The sequence below is a fragment of the Callorhinus ursinus genome, unplaced genomic scaffold (assembly GCF_003265705.2).
Source record: "Callorhinus ursinus isolate GAN/ISIS: 27379988/994484 unplaced genomic scaffold, GSC_fseal_2.0 scaffold96, whole genome shotgun sequence".
Taxonomy (NCBI): Eukaryota; Metazoa; Chordata; class Mammalia; order Carnivora; family Otariidae; genus Callorhinus; species Callorhinus ursinus.
This window is the reverse complement of record NW_027397158.1, coordinates 794,216-815,169: the sequence shown is the minus strand read 5'-3', so window position 1 is coordinate 815,169 and position 20,954 is coordinate 794,216. Positions and strand designations below refer to the sequence as shown.

Here is a 20,954-nt window from a genome sequence, read left to right as displayed (position 1 = left end):
GAGTCCTGGCCCTGTGCCCACGTGGGGGCTCCTTCCGTCTCCAAGTGGACAGATGGACGGCTGCCCTCAGCCAGCCAGAAGGGTTCTTTCCCTGAAGGGGGCTGGGGGCCCTCCTGACGGGGGTGATGAAGCTACAGTGATGGCCGTTTGCCCGGCTTTATCAGCGCCACGGCAGCCCTTCCCGGACGGCCAGGCAAGCACCTGCATCTCTGCCCGGGGAGGGGTGACCCCAAGGAAGCAGCGGAGGCCCTGCGCTGCAGGAAGGACCGGACATCTCCGGACTGGGCTCCCTGTTGTGGGGAGGGGGCCGAGGACGTGGTGGCCAGGACCGGACGAGGGACTTGGACGGAGGGGAGGGGGTCCTCAGTCTGTCCAGGGCCCGGGGCCAGGCCCCTCCGTCTGTGAGCACCCTCCCTGGGGCACCTGGGCTGGGGCTGGGGGTGTTGCACAGGATGCCCCACGGGCCACCCCCACCCCCAGGATGGGCCTCCCGTGGGGGAGCTGCTCCCCACCCCCTGCGTAGGCCGTCACTTCGTGGTGGCCTCACACCCTTCCCCTTGACCTTGGGCTTAGTCATGTGGTTTCGCGGGTTGTGAGATGTAGGGTCTGGTTTGCAGCGGGGCGTGAGGTGCGCTCTGGCCTCCCTGTGACCCTCCTGGAAGAGAGCTGTCTGAGCGGCTGCTCGGGCCCAGAACAAGCCCCCAACCTGCAGCAGCACGGGGGACCGAGCCCCAGTCCCTCAGACCCGTGGGCCTGGGGACGGGTGCTTTGGCTCCAGCTCCCTGAAGACCCCTCCTAGGACCCCAGGGACGGTGGAAACAGGCCTCACCCCACCCCATTTAGTTGAGGGTTGTCCTGGGGGTGCAGACGCCCTGCCCTCTGAGCTGGACCCAGGAGTCGCGTGATGCTGCATGTGTGGCGGGGAGATGCTCCTGCTGGCCGATGAAGGGGTGCAAGTCCCGGCAGCAGAGGGCGTGGGACGGTCCCCAGCCCGGCCTCCGCCCACGGCATCCCCTCTCCTCCTCGAAGCCCTCAGCCCACCCACCTTATTTCTAATGCACTCACTGTGCCACCCGGCCAGGACGGGGAGGCTGCTGAGGGGCTCGGACAGTCTGGGGGCTGGTTGGCCCGGAGAGGGGGCCGTGTGGGAAGGGGGCCCACGGGCCGGGGGGTGATGTCCTGTGGCTCGCTGGCTGGCCAGGACGCAAGAAACTGCAGGTGCTGGGCGGCCAGTGTGGTGAGGGGCCTCCACCCAGTGCTGCCTCGTTGGCTCTTCAGGGGTTTTTGTCCTTTTCTGAGAGACTTAACGCTTGGGTGAGAGCTGCAGGTCCTGCCCCCCCGCCCCCCCGTCTGCCCTTTGTCTTCAAAGCGTGTTTACTTACTTCCTGACGTGAACTTGCATGCAGTAAGATGTACTCATTTCTGTCTTGCATTGCAGTGTCCCTGTTCTAAAGTTCTTTTCCATCCCAAGATGTAAAAAAATAGTTAAACTTTCTCCCCACATAAAGCGGAGCTTTGAAGGAGAGAACAGGTCTTGCATTTGATCCCGTGCTTCCCTTATTCATCCTCCGAGGGATCGACTGACCCTCAGGCTTCACCTCATGTATGAATATTCCCACCTCACCCTGAGCTCTGGATCCAGACGCCCTTGAAGCTGCCCACGGCTCCCCAGCCCACCCTGGGCTGACCAGCCCCTGGGAGTAGGTGGGAGCCTGGGGGGCGGTGAGCCCGGAGGGGAGACTCCCCATGTCAGCCGGGCCCCAGGGAAGTCCAGTTCTTCCTGGGAACCGAAATCTAAGCTGTCCAACTGGGGTGGAGGGTGTGGCCTCGCACCTGAGTCGCAAGCCAGCTCCCCTGGGAGTGAAGTTCACATTCTGCCTGGTGCCTGCGCCCAGGGGCCGAGAGCTGGCTCTGTCCACCTGGCCCGCCAGCATGCTGCCCCTGCCAGGGGGCACACAGAGGTAAGCTGGGGGTCATTGTGTCAGCACAGAGACAGAGCCCCTCTTTAAGTCCTGGGTAGTCTGAGGACCTGGCAGAAGGAAGCTGTTTGTGTCTCTGAAAGGGAGTCACTAGATTTGGGGCTATTTCTCTCTAATGCTGCCCCAAACTCACCGTGCTGGGGCTTCATTTCAGACAGTGAGTGACCCCTCCCTGTCTTCCCAGGCCCAGCCCTGGTCCTGGGCCTCTGAGGGTTACGGGGCTCAGAGCCAAGAGGACAACGGTTTGGTGTCTGGGCTCAAGGCCTGGGTGGGCAGCGGCTGGGGGTCCGGGACCTCCGGGCCTCGTTCCTGTAGTCCTTGCGCCACGGCCAAGTCCCTGTATCTGCGGCAAGGGCTTCCCCGCATCGGTGGAGTTGCCAGCCTGAGCCCCTGGTCCTTCGGGCCAGTTACCTGTGTGTGTGTGTTAGGGTGCTCGCTGGGGGGTCCGAGGGGCTTAGAGCAAGTCCCCTTTACAGGGTCCAGGTGCCCGGCCCTGCTGGCTCTGGGCCCTAAGCGCTATGTTTCCTCTAGTATACACAGAAGGAGTTGGATTTTTTGACACAGTTTAGGTGTGGAGGGGAGGTGGGTGTGCCTGGAAGTGCTTTGCGTTTTCCTCCTCTGTCTCCTGCTCTGGGGAGAAGCCGGTGCCTCTGGGTGCCCCCCATGCCCCACCGTGGGCCCCGGGCTTGGGCATGACCAATCTCTTTGAAGATGTGCCTCCCTTCCTCGGGTGAGGACCGGGGTCCCCCAGGAGCCAGCCCAGGGGGAGGGTCCAGGTGTCCCCCTTCCGTGGAGGTGGACGGGGTCAGCACGCTGTGAGGAGGGAACATGGAGGCTTGGGAGGGATCGCTCTGCTAGCTGGAGGCCAAGCCTGGGGCCCATTGGCTGCCAGGCCTCTGGTGATGCGGAAGGTGAGGGGCCCCCGGGGAGCCCCAGGAAGCAGACTGCCTGGTAGGGCAGCAGGATGGCGCGTCTTAGTCCTACCGAAGGGAACCATTCTTTTTTTTTTTTTTTAAAGATTTTATTTATTTATTCATGAGAGACAGAGAGAGAGAGAGAGAGGCAGAGGGAGAAGCAGGCTTCCCGCTGAGCAGGGAGCCCGATGTGGGACTCGATCCCAGGACCCTGGGATCATGACCTGAGCCGAAGGCAGACGCTTAACCATCTGAGCCACCCAGGCGCCCCCGAAGGGAACCATTCTGACAGGGTTGGAACCGCGCCTGCTTCACGTGCCCCGGGCTCCCCAGTTTGGCTCAAAGCCCAGGAGGAAGGGGCTCCCTGGGTGGTTGTGGCCACATTCACTTACTAGCCCCACAGCCTAAGAGGCATGGACTGTCCAGAACCTCTTGTTTATTTTCCTCAAATTGTGCAAACGTCTGGAGGCTCTTCCTGCGTAGGCCACTGTGCTTAGCGGTTGACAGGTGAACTGAGCCACGGCCCTGAGGGCAGGGGGACGGTCCCAGGTGGACCTGGCCAGGTGGGTACACAGAGGCCCTGGGCACAGGGAGGAGACAACCCTGGGCAGAGGTGGCTGCGCAGGTATCCAGTGGCCCTGGGCGGTCCGAGGAGCTGCCTGGAGCAGAGACGAGACCTTCCCCACCAGGGGGTGTGATCTCAGCGAGTCCAGGGCTTGTGATGGATCAAAGCACAATCCTCCTCAGCTGCCTCAAGGTTGGGAGCAACCCTGGACGTGGGTGGCATCCCCAGCAGGCTCCTGTGGCTGCCAGGGACCCCAGCCCCAGGTGGCAGAGTCTCTGTACGGCAGAACGGAAACCCCGATGTTCTAAGTCCTGGCCCTGAGAATTTCACTGGCGCGTCTCCTGAAAACCTGTGTGTCTGGTTTGAGACTCAGCTCTGTTTCTGGGAACCGAGTAGCCGCTGGAGTGCTGAGCCCTGAGGAGTCCTGCCCGGGGGGGCTGTGTGACCCCGTGTGTGACCCCGTGGGAGGTGTGTGACCCATGGGGGTTGTGGCTCCCGGCCTTGGGGTCAGTTCTAAGACTAGTGGGGGGGGGTCGGTGCAGGGGAACCTGGGAAGTCTGCTGGTGCCCAACCATGGGGGCTGTGAATGGGCTGGAGCCCAGAGGGAGGGTGCGGGAGTGGGAGCCGGGGTGGGGGCTGACCGCCGCAGCCGGGATGCCGCCCCCAGTCTGTGGTCCGGTGGGTTAGTGCTGTCAGGAGTCACCAGTGCTCCTGGGAAAAGCCTGGCTTCTGCCTGAAACCTGTCCCCCCACCACAGTAAGTGTTCTGGCCTGTCTGTGGGCATCCCTGACTGAGCCGTGGACGGGTGTCCGCTGAGCTGGCTGGCTGAGACGAGGTGTCCCCCGACCCCGGTTGGCGCAGGTCTCCCCGAGCCTCCTGCTCGAGGAAGGGGCATGCTGGGGGGGGGCGTGTGGGTCTGGGGACAGTGGACCAAGGAATGAACCATCTGGAAGACACCCTAGAGGGGAGCTCCTGCCGTGCTCAGGAGCATTCAGGCCCACGCCTTCCGGAAGGCCCTGCGTTTGCAGCTCTGAGATGTGGCCCTTGGCCCCTGCAGCTGGTGCCCCGCGGGCCTCGTCTGTGCTGGGCAGGAGTGGGGCTGGGAGGGGGGCGGAGGTCTGAAGACTCAGCTTGTGTCCTCCCCACTCCTAGCCCCGGAAGAGGCTTGGCTCCCAGCCTCCCGGCCAGGCACCCCTTGAGGGCTGGGCCGGGTCTGCCCCGAGGCTTCTCAGAGCCATGGAAGCTTCTGAGAGGGACAAATGGGACATGCTTTGCAAGTTGTCTCCTATCTTCCCAGCAGTATGGTCCACCAGTGCCTGCTGGAGTGGCCCGCCTGGGAGACAGGAGGCACCAGCCTCCTATTTGGCCTCTGCAGCAAAAGCCACGACCACCGGCCCTCCTGGACTCATGCCTGGTGGCCGTGCACGCTGCAGGGGTCCAGAGGGCAGGGCTGCAGCCCTACCGCCTTCATGGTGCTCTAGTGGAGGCAGGGTGGGGTGGCCAGCAGAGGAGGCCACTCTCCACGGGGTCTGCTGAAGGGACCTGAGGCTGCCTCCCCCCTGGGGGCCACCCCGGGAGCTCAGGGGGACCAGGAGGTCCTGCCTGCCCCCATCAGACCCTGAGAGGATCCACTTGCCGATTCGGCAGAACCTCTTGCCTCTGCTGGTGGGGCGTGGGCGGCACCTTCCCTGACCCACCAAGGCAGCAGGTCTCCTGGGTCTGCGGGTCCTGAGCCCAGGACACTGGCACCTGCGGGGCCAGAGGAGGGGCCGGCTACATGCCCCCTGCGCCCACAGCCCCATGGCCACAGGGCGTGCAGGCATCAGGCAGACTTTGGGGTCCCCTGAGGTCAGTGAGGGGGCTGCTGCAGAAGGGGTGGGGCCTCCCTGGCTGCCGATGAGGAGGGAAGGTGCAGGCCGGGCGGGGGTGGGTCTGGCCGTGTGGGGCTCTGACGGGAGGGCCTGGCACAGAGGGGGCGTCCTCCTGGCTGGCCTAGTGGGCTCTGGGTCCAAGGAGCTGGTCAGCTCGCTGTGGGAGGCTCAGGCTGAGGAGGGCCTCGGGGACCAGGCTCTGCCCAGGTTGCTGGGCTGCGGCCTTGGGGTGTGGCGTCCTTTTCAGTGGGAAACGGACAGGGCGTGGAATCACGCCCGTGAATCCGTGCCATCCCATGTGGGCTCACCTGATACCCTGACCCCGCCTCACAGCAGAACACGGAAGTTTCCGGCTTGTAAGACTGGCAAGAAGCCATTTCGCTCTTTAAAAATGTACACACGTGTCAGGGGTACAGAGGAAGAATTCATAATTACGAGTTTTTAAAGTCCATGCTCTGAGAAAAGGAAGGGGATCCTTTTTTTTCTGCACCAGGGAGGATTACATTTATTTTCAAACTGCTGGTGTTTGTCCTTTTGCACAGCTGAGTGCTGGCTGGGCTGCGCTCGGACGTGGGGGGCGGGGGCGGGGTGTTCCTCGGGCAGGGTGGTGGAAGCCAGGGCGGCCGAGCGGGAGCAGGGCCAGGCTGGGCACCATCCTTAGGGCCACCCACCCAGGAACCACCCCTAGCTCTGGGGTGGGAGGGAAGGAGGCCCTGAAGCCGTCCCTCCGAGCAGACGGCCTGTCCTGGGGATGCCTGTACGACAAGCCACCCGAGACCCAGCCCTGGACGTGATGATGTGCTGCTCCCCGGGGTCCTGCCTGGCACATCCCCGGTGGCTGTGTTCTGCTGGGTGGTTGTGAGGTTGGAAGGCTCTGGGCGGCCTCACTCACTGGCTTCTGGCTGGGCCCCCTCAGGGCTCCTCTGGAAGCATAGCAGCCTCCTTGGGGGGCCGTCTCTGTGGGTGTTTTAGGGGAGCGGAAGTAGAAGCTGCAAGATTCTTATGGCCCCCCCAGAAGTCTCACAGCATCACTTCGGACACGTTCTGTTGGTCAGAGCACGGGCATCACTCCTGGGGGGCAATGGGCTCCAATAGTCTGATGGGAGGGAGGCGGCTGTGGGGTGGGTGTAGGGACGGGCGTCTGTGGCCACATCTCTCCTCTGACATACCCAGCAGACAGTAATGACGTGGCCTGCTTTTCTTTTTCTCGAAGAAGCCCCTGGGTGGAGGGTGGCCCACATTCCCTTCTGTTATTTGGGAGATGTTGAGTTTGGACGTCTGACACCCATCCGTGTTCCTTTTTGGTTTGTCCTTTATATGGCTGGCTCTGTGCTCCAGGTTCCCTGGCCTGTAGCCTCTCTCCACCCCGGCACTGACGGAGTCCTCGGCGCTGGGAGCTGTGCCCAGCCTCGGGGAGACCTTGGGCAGCCCTGCCCTGGCCCCGCACTCATCGATCTGCCATGCGGGTCCAAGGCCAGTTCTTCACTGCAGTTTCTTGGGCTGCTGAGCCGGGGAGGGGCCTGCAGTGCCTGGTTTCCTGAGGATGCAGCCGTTCAGGCCAAGTGTTTGGCTGTGGGGAGGGAGCCCTGGGCAGCGGCCAGTCCCCTCCTTGGCCCCCACTAGTTAAAGGCTTCTACCACACCTGCGCCCCTTGTGCTCTGCGGTGCACTTGGGGCTCAGTGAGGACCATGTGAAGGGTGAACAGTGCGGGGGCTGCTTTATCTGACAACTTTGGATCCTACACATGAGCTCTGAGTCGGGGCCCTGGATGTGCTGAGGGAGAACGTGTTCTACAAAAGCCCGTGGTTGGGGGCGGAGGCCCAGAGGACAGAGGGCTTTGTAACCTGACCATTGTGTGCACGAGTGTGTATGGGGGGCTAGCTCTTTCTAGTCTGTTCTGCTTCCCTCAGGCCGTGGGGCCACCGAGAGCCACCGAGGGAAGAGTCAGGGTGGCTGGGCAGGTGGCCGGGTGCATTTTGTGGGGCTGAGTTGTCAGCTCCTGAGATGAGGCTCAGTATTGTTCCGCTAGATTTTGGCTAAAATTGGTTGACTACTGGATGTCCGTCAGACATGTGTCCTTCTACAGTCCCACTGAGGCGGATGTTTGTCTAACAGGAGCTGCTCAGACGGAACTCTGTGTGTGTGTGTGTATGTGAGAGATCCTGGATATAAAAAATCCATTTCCATAAAAACCCTTCTGAGTCTCCCTCATAGTAAACAAGCTCAGTGAAACCAGAAGCTCCCTGAACTGGTGCTGGGGATGTCTTAACACTGTTTATTATCCATGATTTTAGATCTTTGATTGGTTCTTACCCAGGTGCTGGGGAACTCTCCCTGAGGGACCAGAGGGCAGACCTACCTGGGGTGCTCCCCGTCCCCTGGCTGCTCACCTGGGGCTCAGGGGCTCCCCACACCCCGGCTGCTCACCTGGGACTCAGGCGCTTCCCGTCCCCCGGCTGCTCACCTGGGGCTCTGGGGCCTGAGGACCTTGAGCTCTCCCTGGGTCCCATCAGAACCGGGCCAGTGCCGCGTCCGACGGACAACATCGGCTGTCAGGTCTCTGCTGCTGGGGTTCTGGTGTCACGGGCTGGGACTGTGTGGCCCCTAACGGCAAGACCTGACCGAGAGCCTGCTGGCCCCCCCCGGCCGCTGCTGGAAACGAGCCTTGCAGACATTCCTGAGGCAGGCAGCAGGCCCACCATCTGGATGCTGGGCCTGGAGCCCCCTCCCCGGTGATTCCAGATGCAGGAAGTCTGAGACTCTTTGGAATCTGTCCACTGAGCATGCAGGCCGAGCCCCGAAGGACAGGGAGCTCAGCAGAGACCCTCGTGCTTGAGTGGCGAGGCCCTGGGGGTTGTAAGAAGCCCCTTTTAGCTAAGACCCCTTGGAAGCCATGTCACATGGTAATCATTTCCAGCTATATTTGTTTATTTATTCCCACAATTGTTGGCTTTCAATTTTTTTGGCAGCTGAGCTCTTTGAGAATATTTTTTAATTTGTTTTTTTTTTTTATCGTTTTAGACAGTCTTATTGACGTGTAATTCACATACCAGACAATGGACCCATTTAAAGTTGCGCATGCACTGGGCTCTCCTTACAGAATGCGCGTCTGTGAGAAGCTCTGTGTGTGAGGAGCGCACAGGCCCTAGAGGGGCTCGGGCACCCCGTCTCGCCCCTCGGCAGAACACACTGCCCACCTGCAGGCCCGGAAGTGGCTCCCGGCCGCAGCCCCAAGGCTTGGCCACCTGGCGCCCTGGCGGCTCCAAAACCCAGGACCCTGCGGACCCTGTGGCTGTTTGGACCAGAGGGCCTTTCGGCCAAAGAGGAGCCTCCCTTTACAAACAGATTTCTCTGAGGACTGTTTGTTCCAGTCGTACAGCTGGGAAGAACTGAGACAGATTCCTGTTGCCTCAAGGCCAAAGGGGTGACTGTAAATGTTGAAGCAGAAATCTCAAACAGATGGTCAGCGTGTGCGGGAATTTTACTGAGCCCCTCTGCAGGAGGCCAGTAGACACGTGGTGTTGGCAGAAGGGAGTTTTATGTGGTGGAACAGTGTGGTGTTTCAGTAAGATCGTGGGGTAGAACCAGCCTGGATGATGTTCCATGTGGACCTTACCCAGCTGGGGTTAGAACAGTCACATGTGGGGCTGTAAACCTCTGTGGCTTCCTCACACTCGTGCCCAAGGGGGCCCCAAACCACCTTCCCCGGGAGGGGAGGGTTCAGTGGAAACAGCTCGACCTAGTGCAAGAGCCCGTGACCACGGTGTGGCCTTCTGGAGGACCCCCCGTTTGGTCACTTGCTGCAGGTGCCCAGGCCCCCTGAGAATCACGCACGTCCAGCTGGGGCCCCGCTCCCGTGTGCTGGTGGTGTGCTCTCCTGCCTTTGTGGGCGAGGGACAGAATAGGCCAACACGTGGCCTCGCTTTGGCTTTGTGTGTGCAGTGTGGACGGAGCAACTGAGTAAGTATGGGAGACTCCAATTCTGCCTTCTGCCATGAGGTTGCGACCACACTGCTGTGCAAGAAAACTGCCACCTTCCCTGAGCACCCCGGCCTGCCGGTGTTGGTCCCTAAAGACCATGCCTACCAGGAGGACCCAGGGCCCCTTGGAGATGCAGCTGGCTCTGGGCCTGGGCCAGGAGCAGCACAAGACAAGCCCAGACGGCGGGGCACCAGAATTCTGGAATGAGACCTTGACGTATGGTAAACAGGTGGCGTGGTGGCGTGGCCGGAAGTGGCAGCCATAATGTGCAACACGCGGTCTTCTTCTCTAGTGGTAGGCACCCAGAAATGGGAGCTGGATAAATATTTCATTGACAGTGGCAACGAAAGCTAGCAAACCAGGATACATGCGATGTGAGGCACAGGACCTCTGTCATGAAAACAGCCAGACTGTGTTCCAGCTCCCAGGTTGACAGTCTGGTTGAAGAGGACACGGTGCTTCCCGTGGGAGGGCAACATTATAATGAAGCCCCGGCTCCACGTCTGCACCAACTCCCCCTCATCTCCATTCCCGGGCTTCTGGGGTCCCCCCTTTTCTGCCCGCCCCACAACAGGCGCTGCTCTGACCTGGCTCTCTCTCTACCGGACACGTTGTGGCTCTTGACCACGGCCACGTCCTCCACCTGGAGTCCTAGCCCTGCTCCGTAGGGAGGGACGCTGATGCACTCCGCCTTCTGTTGCCCAGCTGGGCCGCGGCGGAGGCTGTACAGGTGGGGACAGTGGGGGCTTCCGGGAGCACAGCTCTGGGCCACAGGCCTCTTCGCTGCATCCCGGCGTGGGGCCTCGGGCCAGGCACGCGACTTCCCTCCACCCAGTGGCTAGCAGCCACCCGTGGGGACTCCACAGGGTTGAGCAGGTTGGGTGCTGAGGTTGGGGATCCATGGTGACCATGGGATGAGTCCTGGGACACAGCCTCCCTGGGCAAGGGCCCTGTGCATTTTAATTCAGAGGTCCCAAGAGGTGGTGCCAGTCGGGACACCAGTGACATCGAGGGACAGCCTTGGGCTCTTCACACCGGCCACGGTGAAATGCGGCCCATGTGGCATGTATTCTGATTGATGGCGTGAGGTAGAAATCCAACATAATCCTTTTCCAGAGCTATGCTCATGCCATCTGCTCTGCTCCCTGCCCAGAAAGCCACCTTCCCACCCCTGCCCCTGGGCTCCTTCCGTCCTGTTCAAACACCGAGGAGCTCCAGAGACTGATTTTCTAGGCCTTGTAGTATAGACAGGGCACTCCTCTTCATTATCACTTAAGAATTTCCCTGGCTATTACTGTATGATTTGCTTCCATTTGAACTTTAAAGTTGACTTACTAGTTAAAAATGCTCTTTTGGGAATTATGTTAAACTTCCAGAGTGTTTTGTATCTTATTTTATTTATTTGATTTGATTTGATTTATTTTTTAAAGTAGGCTCCACACCCATTGTGGGGCTTGAACTCACAATCCCGAGATCAAGAGTCACATGCTCTACCAACTGAGCCAGACGCCCTATTTTTTTTTTTTTATTAAACTTTGAGAGCGTTTCTTTCCCCCCTGAGAGATTTTGTTTATTTATTTGAGGAAGAGAGCACAAGCAGGGGAAGGGTCAGGGGGACAAGCAGACTCCCCACTGAGCAGGGAGCCGGATGCGGGGCTCGATCCCAGGACCCTGGGATCATGACCTGAGCTGAAGGCAGACGCTTCACCGACTGAGCCACCTGGATGCCCCTGAACTTGAGAGTATTTTCTGCAGAAATATGGTCATCTCCCTTCCCCCAGGGTGGAGGGGTGCTGGCCACAGCCGTACAGGGGTGAGGGCCTCCTGTCGCTCTTCGTTCAGGCTCAGGGCCAGAGGACTGTGACTGGGCATGCTGTGCCCTCCTTCCCACTCCCCTGGGTGGTGCGTGGACAGATATTCTGCCACTGAAGCGTCAGCCCGTACTAATCCACTTTTGTGCCAGGGGAAGGTTAAGAGAGGTGTCCTATTAGCCAAGTCTGGTCTCCCTGCTGCTCCAGTGTCACCCTGAGGGAGGTGCCCACCTCTTGCCTGGTTCTTCTAGGCCAGCTTCTCATTCCTACTTCCCCTTGGTTGGAATTCCTTCCCCATTTGCTTGTCACACTCCTATGCACTCTGTAAAGCCCTATGTAAAAACCCCCGTCCAAGCAGGAAGCTCCTCTCTTTGTCCTCTCCAGACGCTAAGCTCTAGAGTCCAGCTGTGGCATCTAGTCCCCTCATAACCTATAACTTGACCTCCTAAGGGCCAACGGCCCCATGGCAGAGCCCTCTCGGCCCCACTTCCCCTGCTCGGTGGCCTTTTTGGTACCAGTCGCTCCTCCATGGTGCTGGAGCCCATGAGACAGTCTGACCTGCCAGGCACAGCCTGTTGGGGAGACTCAGGCCCTAGAGTCAGGCTCCCGGAGAGACCCCTCTGTCCTTTTCTGTCTTCAAACACAGGGACATCTGCAACTCTCCCTCTGACCGCAGATCTTGTCCAAGGAGAGGCCTGGGAGTCCACTCCGTGGCATATCCGTGTCTGTGGGGAACAGGTGGCCGGGAAGGTGTTCTGGAGAAGGCTGTGAAAACTTGGAACCCACCTGGGAAGGACGGTTGTGGAGTCTTCCTGGGTCTGCGCTGGGCAGCCCCTCCCGGGTCACCCCTCTCAGAGCTCAGAATCCAAGCCCAGGGTTGTCATCCACAAAGTTGGTCTGTGTAGGTGCTTCCGCTCTCCAAGAAGTCAGGATGCAGAACGAATCTAATCAACAGTCCACTAAACCATATAGGTCACTTGTCGGATGGCCGGGCCATGTGCAGGGCGTGACGGGGGCCATGGGCTCCAAAGAGGTTGCAGCGCCTCCTGGTGGCATTCTGACTCAGGCGGAAGAAGAGCCCCCTGCCTCTCCCCAGCTTAACTCCCGTCTGCACGAGGGCAAGGCGCTGGTGAGACGTGCGGGGGTGGTACTGTCCACTGTCGAGCGAGCAGGTCCACGTGGTTCTCCGCTGAGCAGCCACGTGGCAGGTCAGCTTGCTGGAGATCACGGCCCAAGATACCTCGATGCATATGGACGTTTTCCGTGGTCTAGGGCTGGAATCAGTAACAGGCAGCAACATAACGGATTTATCAGTCAGATGTCAGGAAAATAATTGGAAACCCGGACCGCCCGAGGCCCTGCAGACGGGGGTTTTCCCAGCGCGCTGCCGTATGCCTGCAGGTGGGGGGCCGTGGCTCCATGTCCCGGGCCGTCGGGCTCATGAATCCTGTCTGCAGAACCTGGCGTCTGGGAGGTGCCTGCCACCCCAGTGTTGGGATGAACAGAGGCCTGACTGCCGGGTAGCCCTGGGCTGCGAGGGACCCCTGCTGCTGGCCTGGCCACGTGGGTCCCGGGCCACGAGCCAGGCCACATCTGAGGCAGCCACTTGTATTTCTTTCAGAGATGTGTCTGCCTCCACGAGCAGGCCCAGCCTGGGCCCAGTCGGCAGCCCACCATTCCCATAGATTTATAGAAATAGAGCACTCCCCACCTTCTCCCTGTGCCCCCACTACAGAGGCTGTAAACACTTGGATAACGCTTTCTCGGCACCCTCTTGTAGCTAGAGGTGATCATGTGACCGAATTTTGGCCAAGTAGAGGTTTGCTAGGGGCCTCTAGAAGGCTTTTTGAGTCTTTATCATGGCTGGCCCTGTCCTTTCTGCCTTCTTGTTGATCCAAATGTTGATGTGATGTCTGGAACTTGGCAGCCATCTTGTGACCAAGATGGGAGCGATTCAACGTCCTCAGTGTGGAGGGGCTGAGTCTGTCAGAATCAGCAGCCTCCCCTCTCCAGACTCCTAGATCGGTGAGGGAAATCCACCATCGTTTTCTGATTCTTGGGACCCAGGAGCTAAGTGATGTGGTATTTTTATGCTGACGTTCAAATGTGTTTCACAGCCCCCACAATTCCTTGAGCTTTGACTCCTTTTCCAGCCACTGGCTGGTATCTCCATTTGGGGGTCCCAGCACATTTTGTGCCCACAGATTTGCTCCCCCACCTTCCAAACCTGTCCCTGCCGCATCACCTTCTCTCTCCTCCATCCCATGCCACCTCACACTGAGGAGTCTACAGCAGCGGGAGGGAGTGTGTGCTTGGCTTTATTTATTCACTCAGCAAATGTGACCTGAGCATCTTGCACGTGCCGGTTGCTCTTCCAGGAACCGAGGAGCTTACGCACCAGTGGGCAGTACAGACTGTAAGCGGACAGAGGCGTATGGGACCCCTCCGGGTGGCAGGGAGGCTGTGGGGAGAAACAAGTCAGGGTGGTGGGCGCTCCTGCAGGAGGGTCAGGGAGGTCACTGGGGAAGGTGGGGATGGTGCAGAGACTGGAGGAGCTGGGGGGGTGAGGCATGCAGCAGCTGGATCCTCAGTAAGCACAGCGGCCCTGAGGCCAGGTGTACGAGGGCTGGGGGAGGAGGGGCCTGGAGAGGAGTCGCTTTTTAATTAAGGGTGTGGGTGTGAGCACACTGGGCTTTTGAATGCAAGGGTCACTTGGGCTGCTGAGGGAGAGTGGGCCGCATGTGGGAGGGCAGGAACACGCGTGGACCACCGGGGCAGCAGGCTGCCATGGTCCCAGGAGCCTTGGAGGGGGAGGAGAGCAGCCGTGGCTCAAGACTGAAGGTGGGACAGATGGGCACTTTGTGGGGCCACAGAACCGGAGCAGGTGGCAGGAACCGCTGTCTGCCAAGGGCAGGGGGCTTTGGGGGGCAGATCAGGAGCTGCAGTCTGGACCCTTTGCCACCCCAGTGGGGATTTGGGGCTAGCTCAGGCTGGGGATGTGAAGTTGGGGTGGCCTGCGCACCAGTAATACTTATAGAGGAGACCAGCAGAAGCTTCCGTGCCCTCCCAGGCCGCCACTCCCTGCGCCCCCATGGAGCCTCGGGGTAGGCAGGGGCAGGGGGACCCTTATGGCCAGGTCACTTGCCGTCCAGTGCTTCTGCAGTGCCCTGCCCTAAGAGGGGCACCTTGGAGGGTGGAAGGCAGGAGTGGGGCGGGGTGGGATGGTGGTCCGGCTGCTGCGGCTCCCTTGTCCAGGGCATGGCCGGACAAGGGGGGTGCCCACCTGACTCCGTGGGGCTCCCCTTCTCCCAGTCCTGCCTCTTCTCGGATCTGGTCGCAGCATCTCCCCTGGGTGATGGGGACTGGAAGGGACCCATGCCCCCACCCCACCTGCTGAGTGCCTGGCACGCACGTAGACCCTCCAAAGAGCCTCTCTTGTGGGGCCCCCCCTCCCCCAGTGGTAGAATACCAGGATGCCCCACCTCTCAGCCCCCTCCCCTGCTGTGCCCCTGGGGGTGTGTGAGCTCAGGGGCCTCTGCTGGGCCACTGTCTCCCCGGCGACCCTGCTCAGAGCCTATCAGCTCGCCCCTCTCCATACCCGCCCCTCCAGCTTCTCCTGCCTTCTGAGCCGCAGAGGGTGCCCTAGGGGGCCGAGGAGGGGTGGAATCTGATGATTCAGGCTCTTCCTGGGCCTCAGCTCCCCCACCCCAGGGTCCCCATGGGATGGGTGCGGGTACATACTCCATAGGAACAGATACACAGTGATGGCTGGGGGTGGGGGTGGTGGGTGGCGCTGGCCCTCCCATGCCCCTGACAGGGGGCTGAAGGGCTCCCTCTTCCCCATAGGTGCTTCCAGGCCGTTCTCCTCCTGGCCCTGATCATGCTTCTGCTGGCCGGCATCCTGCACATGGATGTGGGGCTGCTCACACCGTGAGTTCTGCATTGGGTGCCCACTCCCAGGGCAGTGCCTGCGATCCCGGCCTGTCCACCTCTGGGTCGCACCCAGCACTGGCTGTGATCATGGAGGTTCATGCCTCTCCACTGGGTCTCCGCTTCCTCCTCCCTGTGAGGGGTGGGCCCTTCCTTTTGGGGATCCAATAGCCTTCTGGAGCCCTCCAGTGTCTCCTGTGGGCAACAAGCTGCCCAGGCCTCTGGGCAAGGCTCTGGGAGGGTGGGAGCGGGCCCGGGCTGGGCATATCTTGGGCAGAGCTGCTGTGTGCAGAGGGTGACCAGGTGCTAGGAGGCAGGGCTAGGGTCCATGGTGGCTCTGGGAAGGTCAGGTCCCCTGCTCCCCTGTCTGCCAGTGGTTCATCCTCTGTGAGGCCCAGGGTCCACAGGGATGGCCATGGAGGCCCAGTGTTTGGCCTGGCTGCCGTGAGGTCTTGTGGCTCCAGGTCTCCTCTTTCTGCCTCACCACCTCTCTGGTTGGGTCTCCCCGGAGGCACCAAACTCCCTGGGTCTCTCCATTCGTCCCCCATTGTCCCCAGGGCTGGCACAGGCCCCTGGCCCCTGCCCCCCTCTCTCCAGGGTTATCACTGGCCTTGCGCTGGGGCCGGAAAGGTACCTGCTGCTCCAGGCTGGAGGCGCAGCTGGGTCGGTGCCGTCTTGGGGTCACAAGAGTGGGCACCAGCACCCCTCTGAGCCTGCAGTCAGGTTGGCTGGTCCCGGCACGGAGGTCAGCCAGGAAACGCCAGACCACAGGGCCAGAGCCATGTCGGGTGCCCTGGGGACCAGAGGGGAGGCTGGGGGCCAGAGAGGGGGTGCCAGGGCCCGGGGGCCCAACCTGTGGTATGTGGGGGGACAGAGGAAGCGGCCGCTTAGGGAGCAGTCAGGTCTGTGCCAGTGGGTCCTCTGGGGTTGCAGTGTTGGGGGGTCTCTCGGTGTGTGGAAGCACAGTGATCAGTGAGGTTGGGGGTGCAGGGTCTGGCGTCACTGGTAGGGAAAGTGTGGGTTAGGGGATCTTGGGTCGGGGAGAGGTTTGGGGGTCTCCGGGGTTGGGGGTCCACGGACCCTCCCTGGTTGACGGTGGCCATGCTCTCCTCCCAGCCTGCTCGGGGGCCAGGCCGAGGGGCCGCCCGTCATCAATGTCATGTTCCTCAAGACGCACAAGACGGCCAGCAGCACGGTGCTGAACATCCTGTTCCGCTTCGCAGAGACACACAACCTGTCCGTGGCGCTGCCCGTGGGCTCGCACTTCCACCTGGGCTACCCCTGGTACTTCCTGGCGCGCTACGTGGAGCGCTCAGAGCCCCACGGCCCACAGCAGCGTTTCAACATCATGTGCAACCACCTGAGGTTCAACCTGCCCGAGGTGCGGGGCATGGAAAGGAGGGGAGCGGTGCGGGTGGGGTAGGACTCGCTCTGAGGCTCTCCATGTGGTTGTGCCTTCGAGGTGTGAGCATGCGGGGTGGTCGTGGCCTCGACCCTGGGGAGACCGCGGCCGTGCGCGTGTGCGCGTGCAGTCCCTGCCAGAGCCTCACCTGGGGGCGGGGGGGGGACGGCCGCGCACCCTGCTCCCCTCCCCTGCTGACAGTCGGCTGCCATCACTCCTGGAATCAGATGTGGGCACCCTCTCGGCCTGCCGCTCTCACCGTCTGCTTCTCTGGACCCCTGCTTTGGCTTCCCAAACCTTTGCACGTGGTCTGCTTTTGAGGGGACACGTCACAGCTCCTCATCTGGGTCACTGGCATCTCAGTTTAGAGGTCACTTCCTTGGTGGGGGTTTTCCTGATCTGCCTTCCAGAGGCTTAGCCGGGGGGGTGGGGAGAAGGGGATGGGGGGGCCCACATCAAGTGTTTGAGGGTCCCTCTGGGCAGTGGTGGAGGGTGCGGCGGGGAGCCAGGCGGCCTGCGCTGGCCGAGGCCGAGGCCGAGGGGAGGTGGAGAAGAGAGCGTCAGCCTCCTGGCTTGCTCCAAGGAGCCCAAGAGTCACCAGCCCTTCCCACTGCATCTCCACACAGGTGCAGAAAGTCATGCCCAACGACACTTTCTACTTTTCCATCATCAGAAACCCCGTCTTCCAGCTGGAGTCCTCCTTCACCTACTACAGGGATTACGTCCCTGCGTTCAGGGGCGTGGAGAGCCTGGATGCCTTCCTGGCCTCCCCCTGGACCTACTACAACCGGAGCGCGAGCTTGCACAATGCCCTGGCCAGGAACAACATGTGGTTCGACCTGGGCTTCGACAACAATGGGCAGGAGGACGAGGGCTACGTGCGCGCGCGCCTGGCCGACGTGGAGCGGCGCTTCCAGCTGGTGCTCGTCGCGGAGTACTTTGACGAGTCCATGGTGCTGCTGCGGCACCTGCTGCGCTGGGGGCTGGACGACGTGGTGGCCTTCCGGCTCAACTCGCGGAGCGCGCACAGCGTCGCCGGTGTGACAGTCGAGGGCCAGGCGCGCGCCAAGCGCTGGTGCGCCCTGGATTGGCGACTCTACCAGCACTTCAACCGCACCTTCTGGGCCCGGGTGCACGCCGAGCTGGGCCCGCGGCGCCTGCGCTCCGAAGTGACACGGCTGCGGGCGCGGCGGCGCGAGCTCATGGCGCAGTGCCTGCAGGACGGCGTGGCCAAGAACAAGTCGCAGATCACCGACCCCCAGCTGCGCCCCTTCCAGTCGGGCCAGGCCGACATCCTGGGCTACAACCTCAGGCAGGGCCTGGACAACCAGACGCAGCGGATGTGTCAGAGGATGGTCATGCCTGAGCTCCAGTACATGGCCCACTTGTATGCCCTGCAGTTCCCGGAAAAGGACCCCAAACACATCCCCTTCCTGGAGTAGAGGAACAGCGCCAGGGACAGGGTCCCCGTCCCAGCGCCCCCCCCCCCCCCCCCCCCCACCCCTGGGAGACCATGGCACCAATTCGTGAGGAGTGGGTTTCCTGGGACAGCTGCTGGTCAGGGTGAAGACCCCTCTGAAGGCACCCACCAGTGATCCATCCTCTTGGAGGCACCGTTTTGGTGAGGACCCCACTCTGGGACAGTAGGCACACTTGGTCCAAGGGTGTGAACCTGGTTAGCAGGTAGAAAAGACTTACAAGGTGGGAAAGTCACTGATACTAAATTACAAGTTGACAAACTGCCCCGGGAAAGAACACACGTGGGCACATTGACCATCAGAAGAACTCGAACCCAGGGGATCCAGAGGGGCTTGGGCAGCAGGGCCGGGAGTCCCCGAAGGAGCCCAGGTGGCTCTCCGAATGTGCTTGCTGTGGGACATGGCGCTGGTCACAGAGACCTTGTGGAACACCCACTGGCAGCCCTTGGAAGCTGGTATGAGGCAGCAAGGATCTGGAATGTTTGGCTTCCCATCTAGGGCTGGATGAGGCTTCTTCGCAAGAAAGAATGGCTTTAGGTTGAGAAATGTTGAAACTGCTTACGAGACAGATGGTTTAACCAGAGCGCAAGCTGAGGATTCGTGCCATAGCTCCCTGTTGGGGTAGCCCCCCTGGAATGTGCGGCGTCTGACCTGCTAGAGGAGCTCCCATGGACCTACGGCAGACCCCGTTGTCCTGGAGACCACCTTGGATGCAGTCCCTGAGGAGGGTGGCTTCCAGGCACCGCTGTTTGTCAATTGCAGGGGGGGGGGACAGAGGGTCCCCTGCCTAGTAGGACGTGATCCTGGCTGCCTGGGGGCCCAGAGGTTAGAGTGGGGTGCACCCCAGTGCCGTAGACCCTGTGTCCCTTCTGCCCAGTACCCACGGTCTTTCTTCCACGTGAGGGTCCTCAGCCATGAAGACCCCAGGACCCTGGCCGGGGCACCTGGGGAGGGGCTCCATGTGTAGGCCTTCGCACGAGTCGCCCGGGCCAGCCTGCCAGCCCAGGGTAAGGGAGACAGGTGGCCGCCTCCGTCCCCGCCATCACAGAAGGGCGTCTGTTCTGGCACGCTGACCAGGACCACGAGGTTACGGTAGAAGTTCAAGGGTGTTTGCTCTGCCTTTGTGGCTGGCGGGAACATAGACTGGTTCTGTCTCTTTGGGAGGAAATTCGGGGTTATTTATTACAATGTAAAGTGTGTGTGGTTTGCAAGAGACAGCTCGGAAAACAGCCTGCTCAGGAACTCCTTCCCGAAGGGAGGTTTCAAACGCTGAAGTCGTCTGCAGCCGATACACGTTGGGAGCACTGAGTCTGCAGAAACTCCCTTTAGGCGGAGGGATTTCGGGGCTTTGGTGATGCTGAGGGGAGGTTGGGGGGGGCAGGTGGCTGGGAGGGCCTATGACGGCCATGGAGGACGGAAGACACCCAGGAGCCAGCCCTTCTGATTTGTCAAGAGAAGCTGGAAATACAGGTTTTTATGTGAACTCTCCACATTTAAAAAAAGGCTGGTGTCTTGTTAAAACATTAAGGGGGTGGGGAGGAGGGTGAATGGGGGAGGGGATTAGAGATACAAACTTTCGGTTTAGGGATGAATAAGTAATGATGGTGGGCGGGGAGAGAATATAATCTGTCACTTTGCAGTGGTCCTGTGTGCGGACAGATGGTGACCACTTGTGGTGCTGGGCGTTTTGTAATGTACCTAATTGCTGAGTCACTGTGTTCTAACCTGAAACTAATACCATGTCTATGTCAACTATACTTCAAGAGGAAACGAAAACCAAAACAAAACCCACAGATCTCTTACTCTGTTTGTAGAGGAAAGGTGACTGTAACATAGGAAAAACAGCTAGCTCCTAGATTGATTGACACGAAAGATTGTTAATAGCTTACTTACAATTTTTTCACCGTATTGTTGAAAGCTTCTATGAATAAAAGTTTTTCAAATGATTAAATTATTTATTAAGCATTCTTCGGTGTTGTTCAAAATGAAAAAACAAACAGCAAACCGAAACCCCAAATCCCTAAGCAGAGGGAATGAGGCCCGTGGGTGGGGCGCCTCCTTCCATGGCCCCAGTGGGCATCCTGCGTAGACAGCCCTGCCTGGCCCCGGGGGGCTTTGGGGTCTTTGGGGGCTTGGAGGCTCAGCAGGGGGCCCATCAGACGGCACCAGGCCCAGTCGTGGGGGGCAGGGGAAGGGAGATGGTTGGGGTGAGGCCCTGAGGGGGGACATGGTACTTGATGTGGAAACGTTGGGGTCCGGAATGAACAGCTAAGAAAGAATCCTTGAGACATCTTTGGTGCAAAAAGGTGGTTCTATTAAAGCCTGGGGAAAGGACGGAGGAGTTGGGGGGCGGCCCATTATATGCTTTCGAGTTGGGAGGGGGTTAGGGAGAGCGTAAGTCTCTAAGGGATTAGGAAGCAAGGTTTCCAGGGTCCTGAGGGGGCTAGCTGGGGTTGGGAAAAGTCATTTTCTACCGTCTAGTAAAACCCTAGTCATGAGACCCTCCAGATGTACATCGGGGGGTCATGTGCTCGGGGGATGACTGCCAGCATGTATCTTGGGGGCTTTAGAGATAAAGGAAGGTTCTACATGTTAAAGTAGACTTACAGGATCCTGGGGGTCAAGGTAAGGTTGCCTTTTGCCCTCAGCAAAGTATCAAGGTTGAGGCAGGTGAGTCCCTAGAGGAAGGTCACTCTGCCTGTTTCAAGGACTTGTCCATGGGCTGTGGTAGTAAGGAAATTTAATTTTTCTTCTGCCTTTGTTTCCCACATCAGTGACTCCTTCCCACAGTCTCCCCCTTTCTTCTGCGGCAGAGCCCTGGGCTTCCATCCATCCCCTCCCCAGCTCCCCGGAGGACCTGAACACTCGACAGGTTTATTATCACCTCCACACGGACATCATAGGATGTCTCCATTTTCCCAGAGCCCTGCTTTCCCTTTGAAGTCCTACTGTAACTGAACGGACCTGAGTTTACTCCTCGGTGAGTCCCACAGAGAAACTGCACCAGATAAACCCGCACAGGT

At 60.2% G+C, this 20,954-nt stretch overlaps 1 protein-coding gene across 2 annotated transcripts; it reads left to right on the top strand.

Annotated features, from left to right (window-relative positions):
• The first annotated feature begins 1,885 nt into the window (after window positions 1-1,885).
• GAL3ST2 (galactose-3-O-sulfotransferase 2) lies at window positions 1,886-19,852 on the top strand. 2 transcript variants are annotated; one of them, XM_025886474.2, is made up of 4 exons: window positions 1,890-1,961; window positions 14,968-15,051; window positions 16,168-16,432; window positions 17,080-19,852. In XM_025886474.2, exons 1-4 carry the CDS (start codon window positions 1,933-1,935, stop codon window positions 17,893-17,895), a joined length of 1,194 nt encoding a protein of 397 aa, XP_025742259.1. In that variant the 5' UTR covers window positions 1,890-1,932; the 3' UTR covers window positions 17,896-19,852. The 2 variants fall into 2 exon arrangements, with proteins under 2 accessions (XP_073744914.1, XP_025742259.1); XM_073888813.1 differs by lacking the exon at window positions 14,968-15,051 and having other exon boundaries at window positions 1,886-1,961.
• The last annotated feature ends 1,102 nt before the right edge of the window (window positions 19,853-20,954 follow it).

Excerpts from the sequence above, each read along its gene's own strand:
- GAL3ST2 (XM_025886474.2), top strand. The coding sequence starts at position 1,933 with ATGCTGCCCCTGCCAGGGGGCACACAGAG. Across the intron at positions 1,962-14,967 it reads CTGCCAGGGGGCACACAGAG|GTGCTTCCAGGCCGTTCTCC; the intron begins GTAAGCTGGGGG and ends TCTTCCCCATAG. Across the intron at positions 15,052-16,167 it reads GATGTGGGGCTGCTCACACC|CCTGCTCGGGGGCCAGGCCG; the intron begins GTGAGTTCTGCA and ends CTCTCCTCCCAG.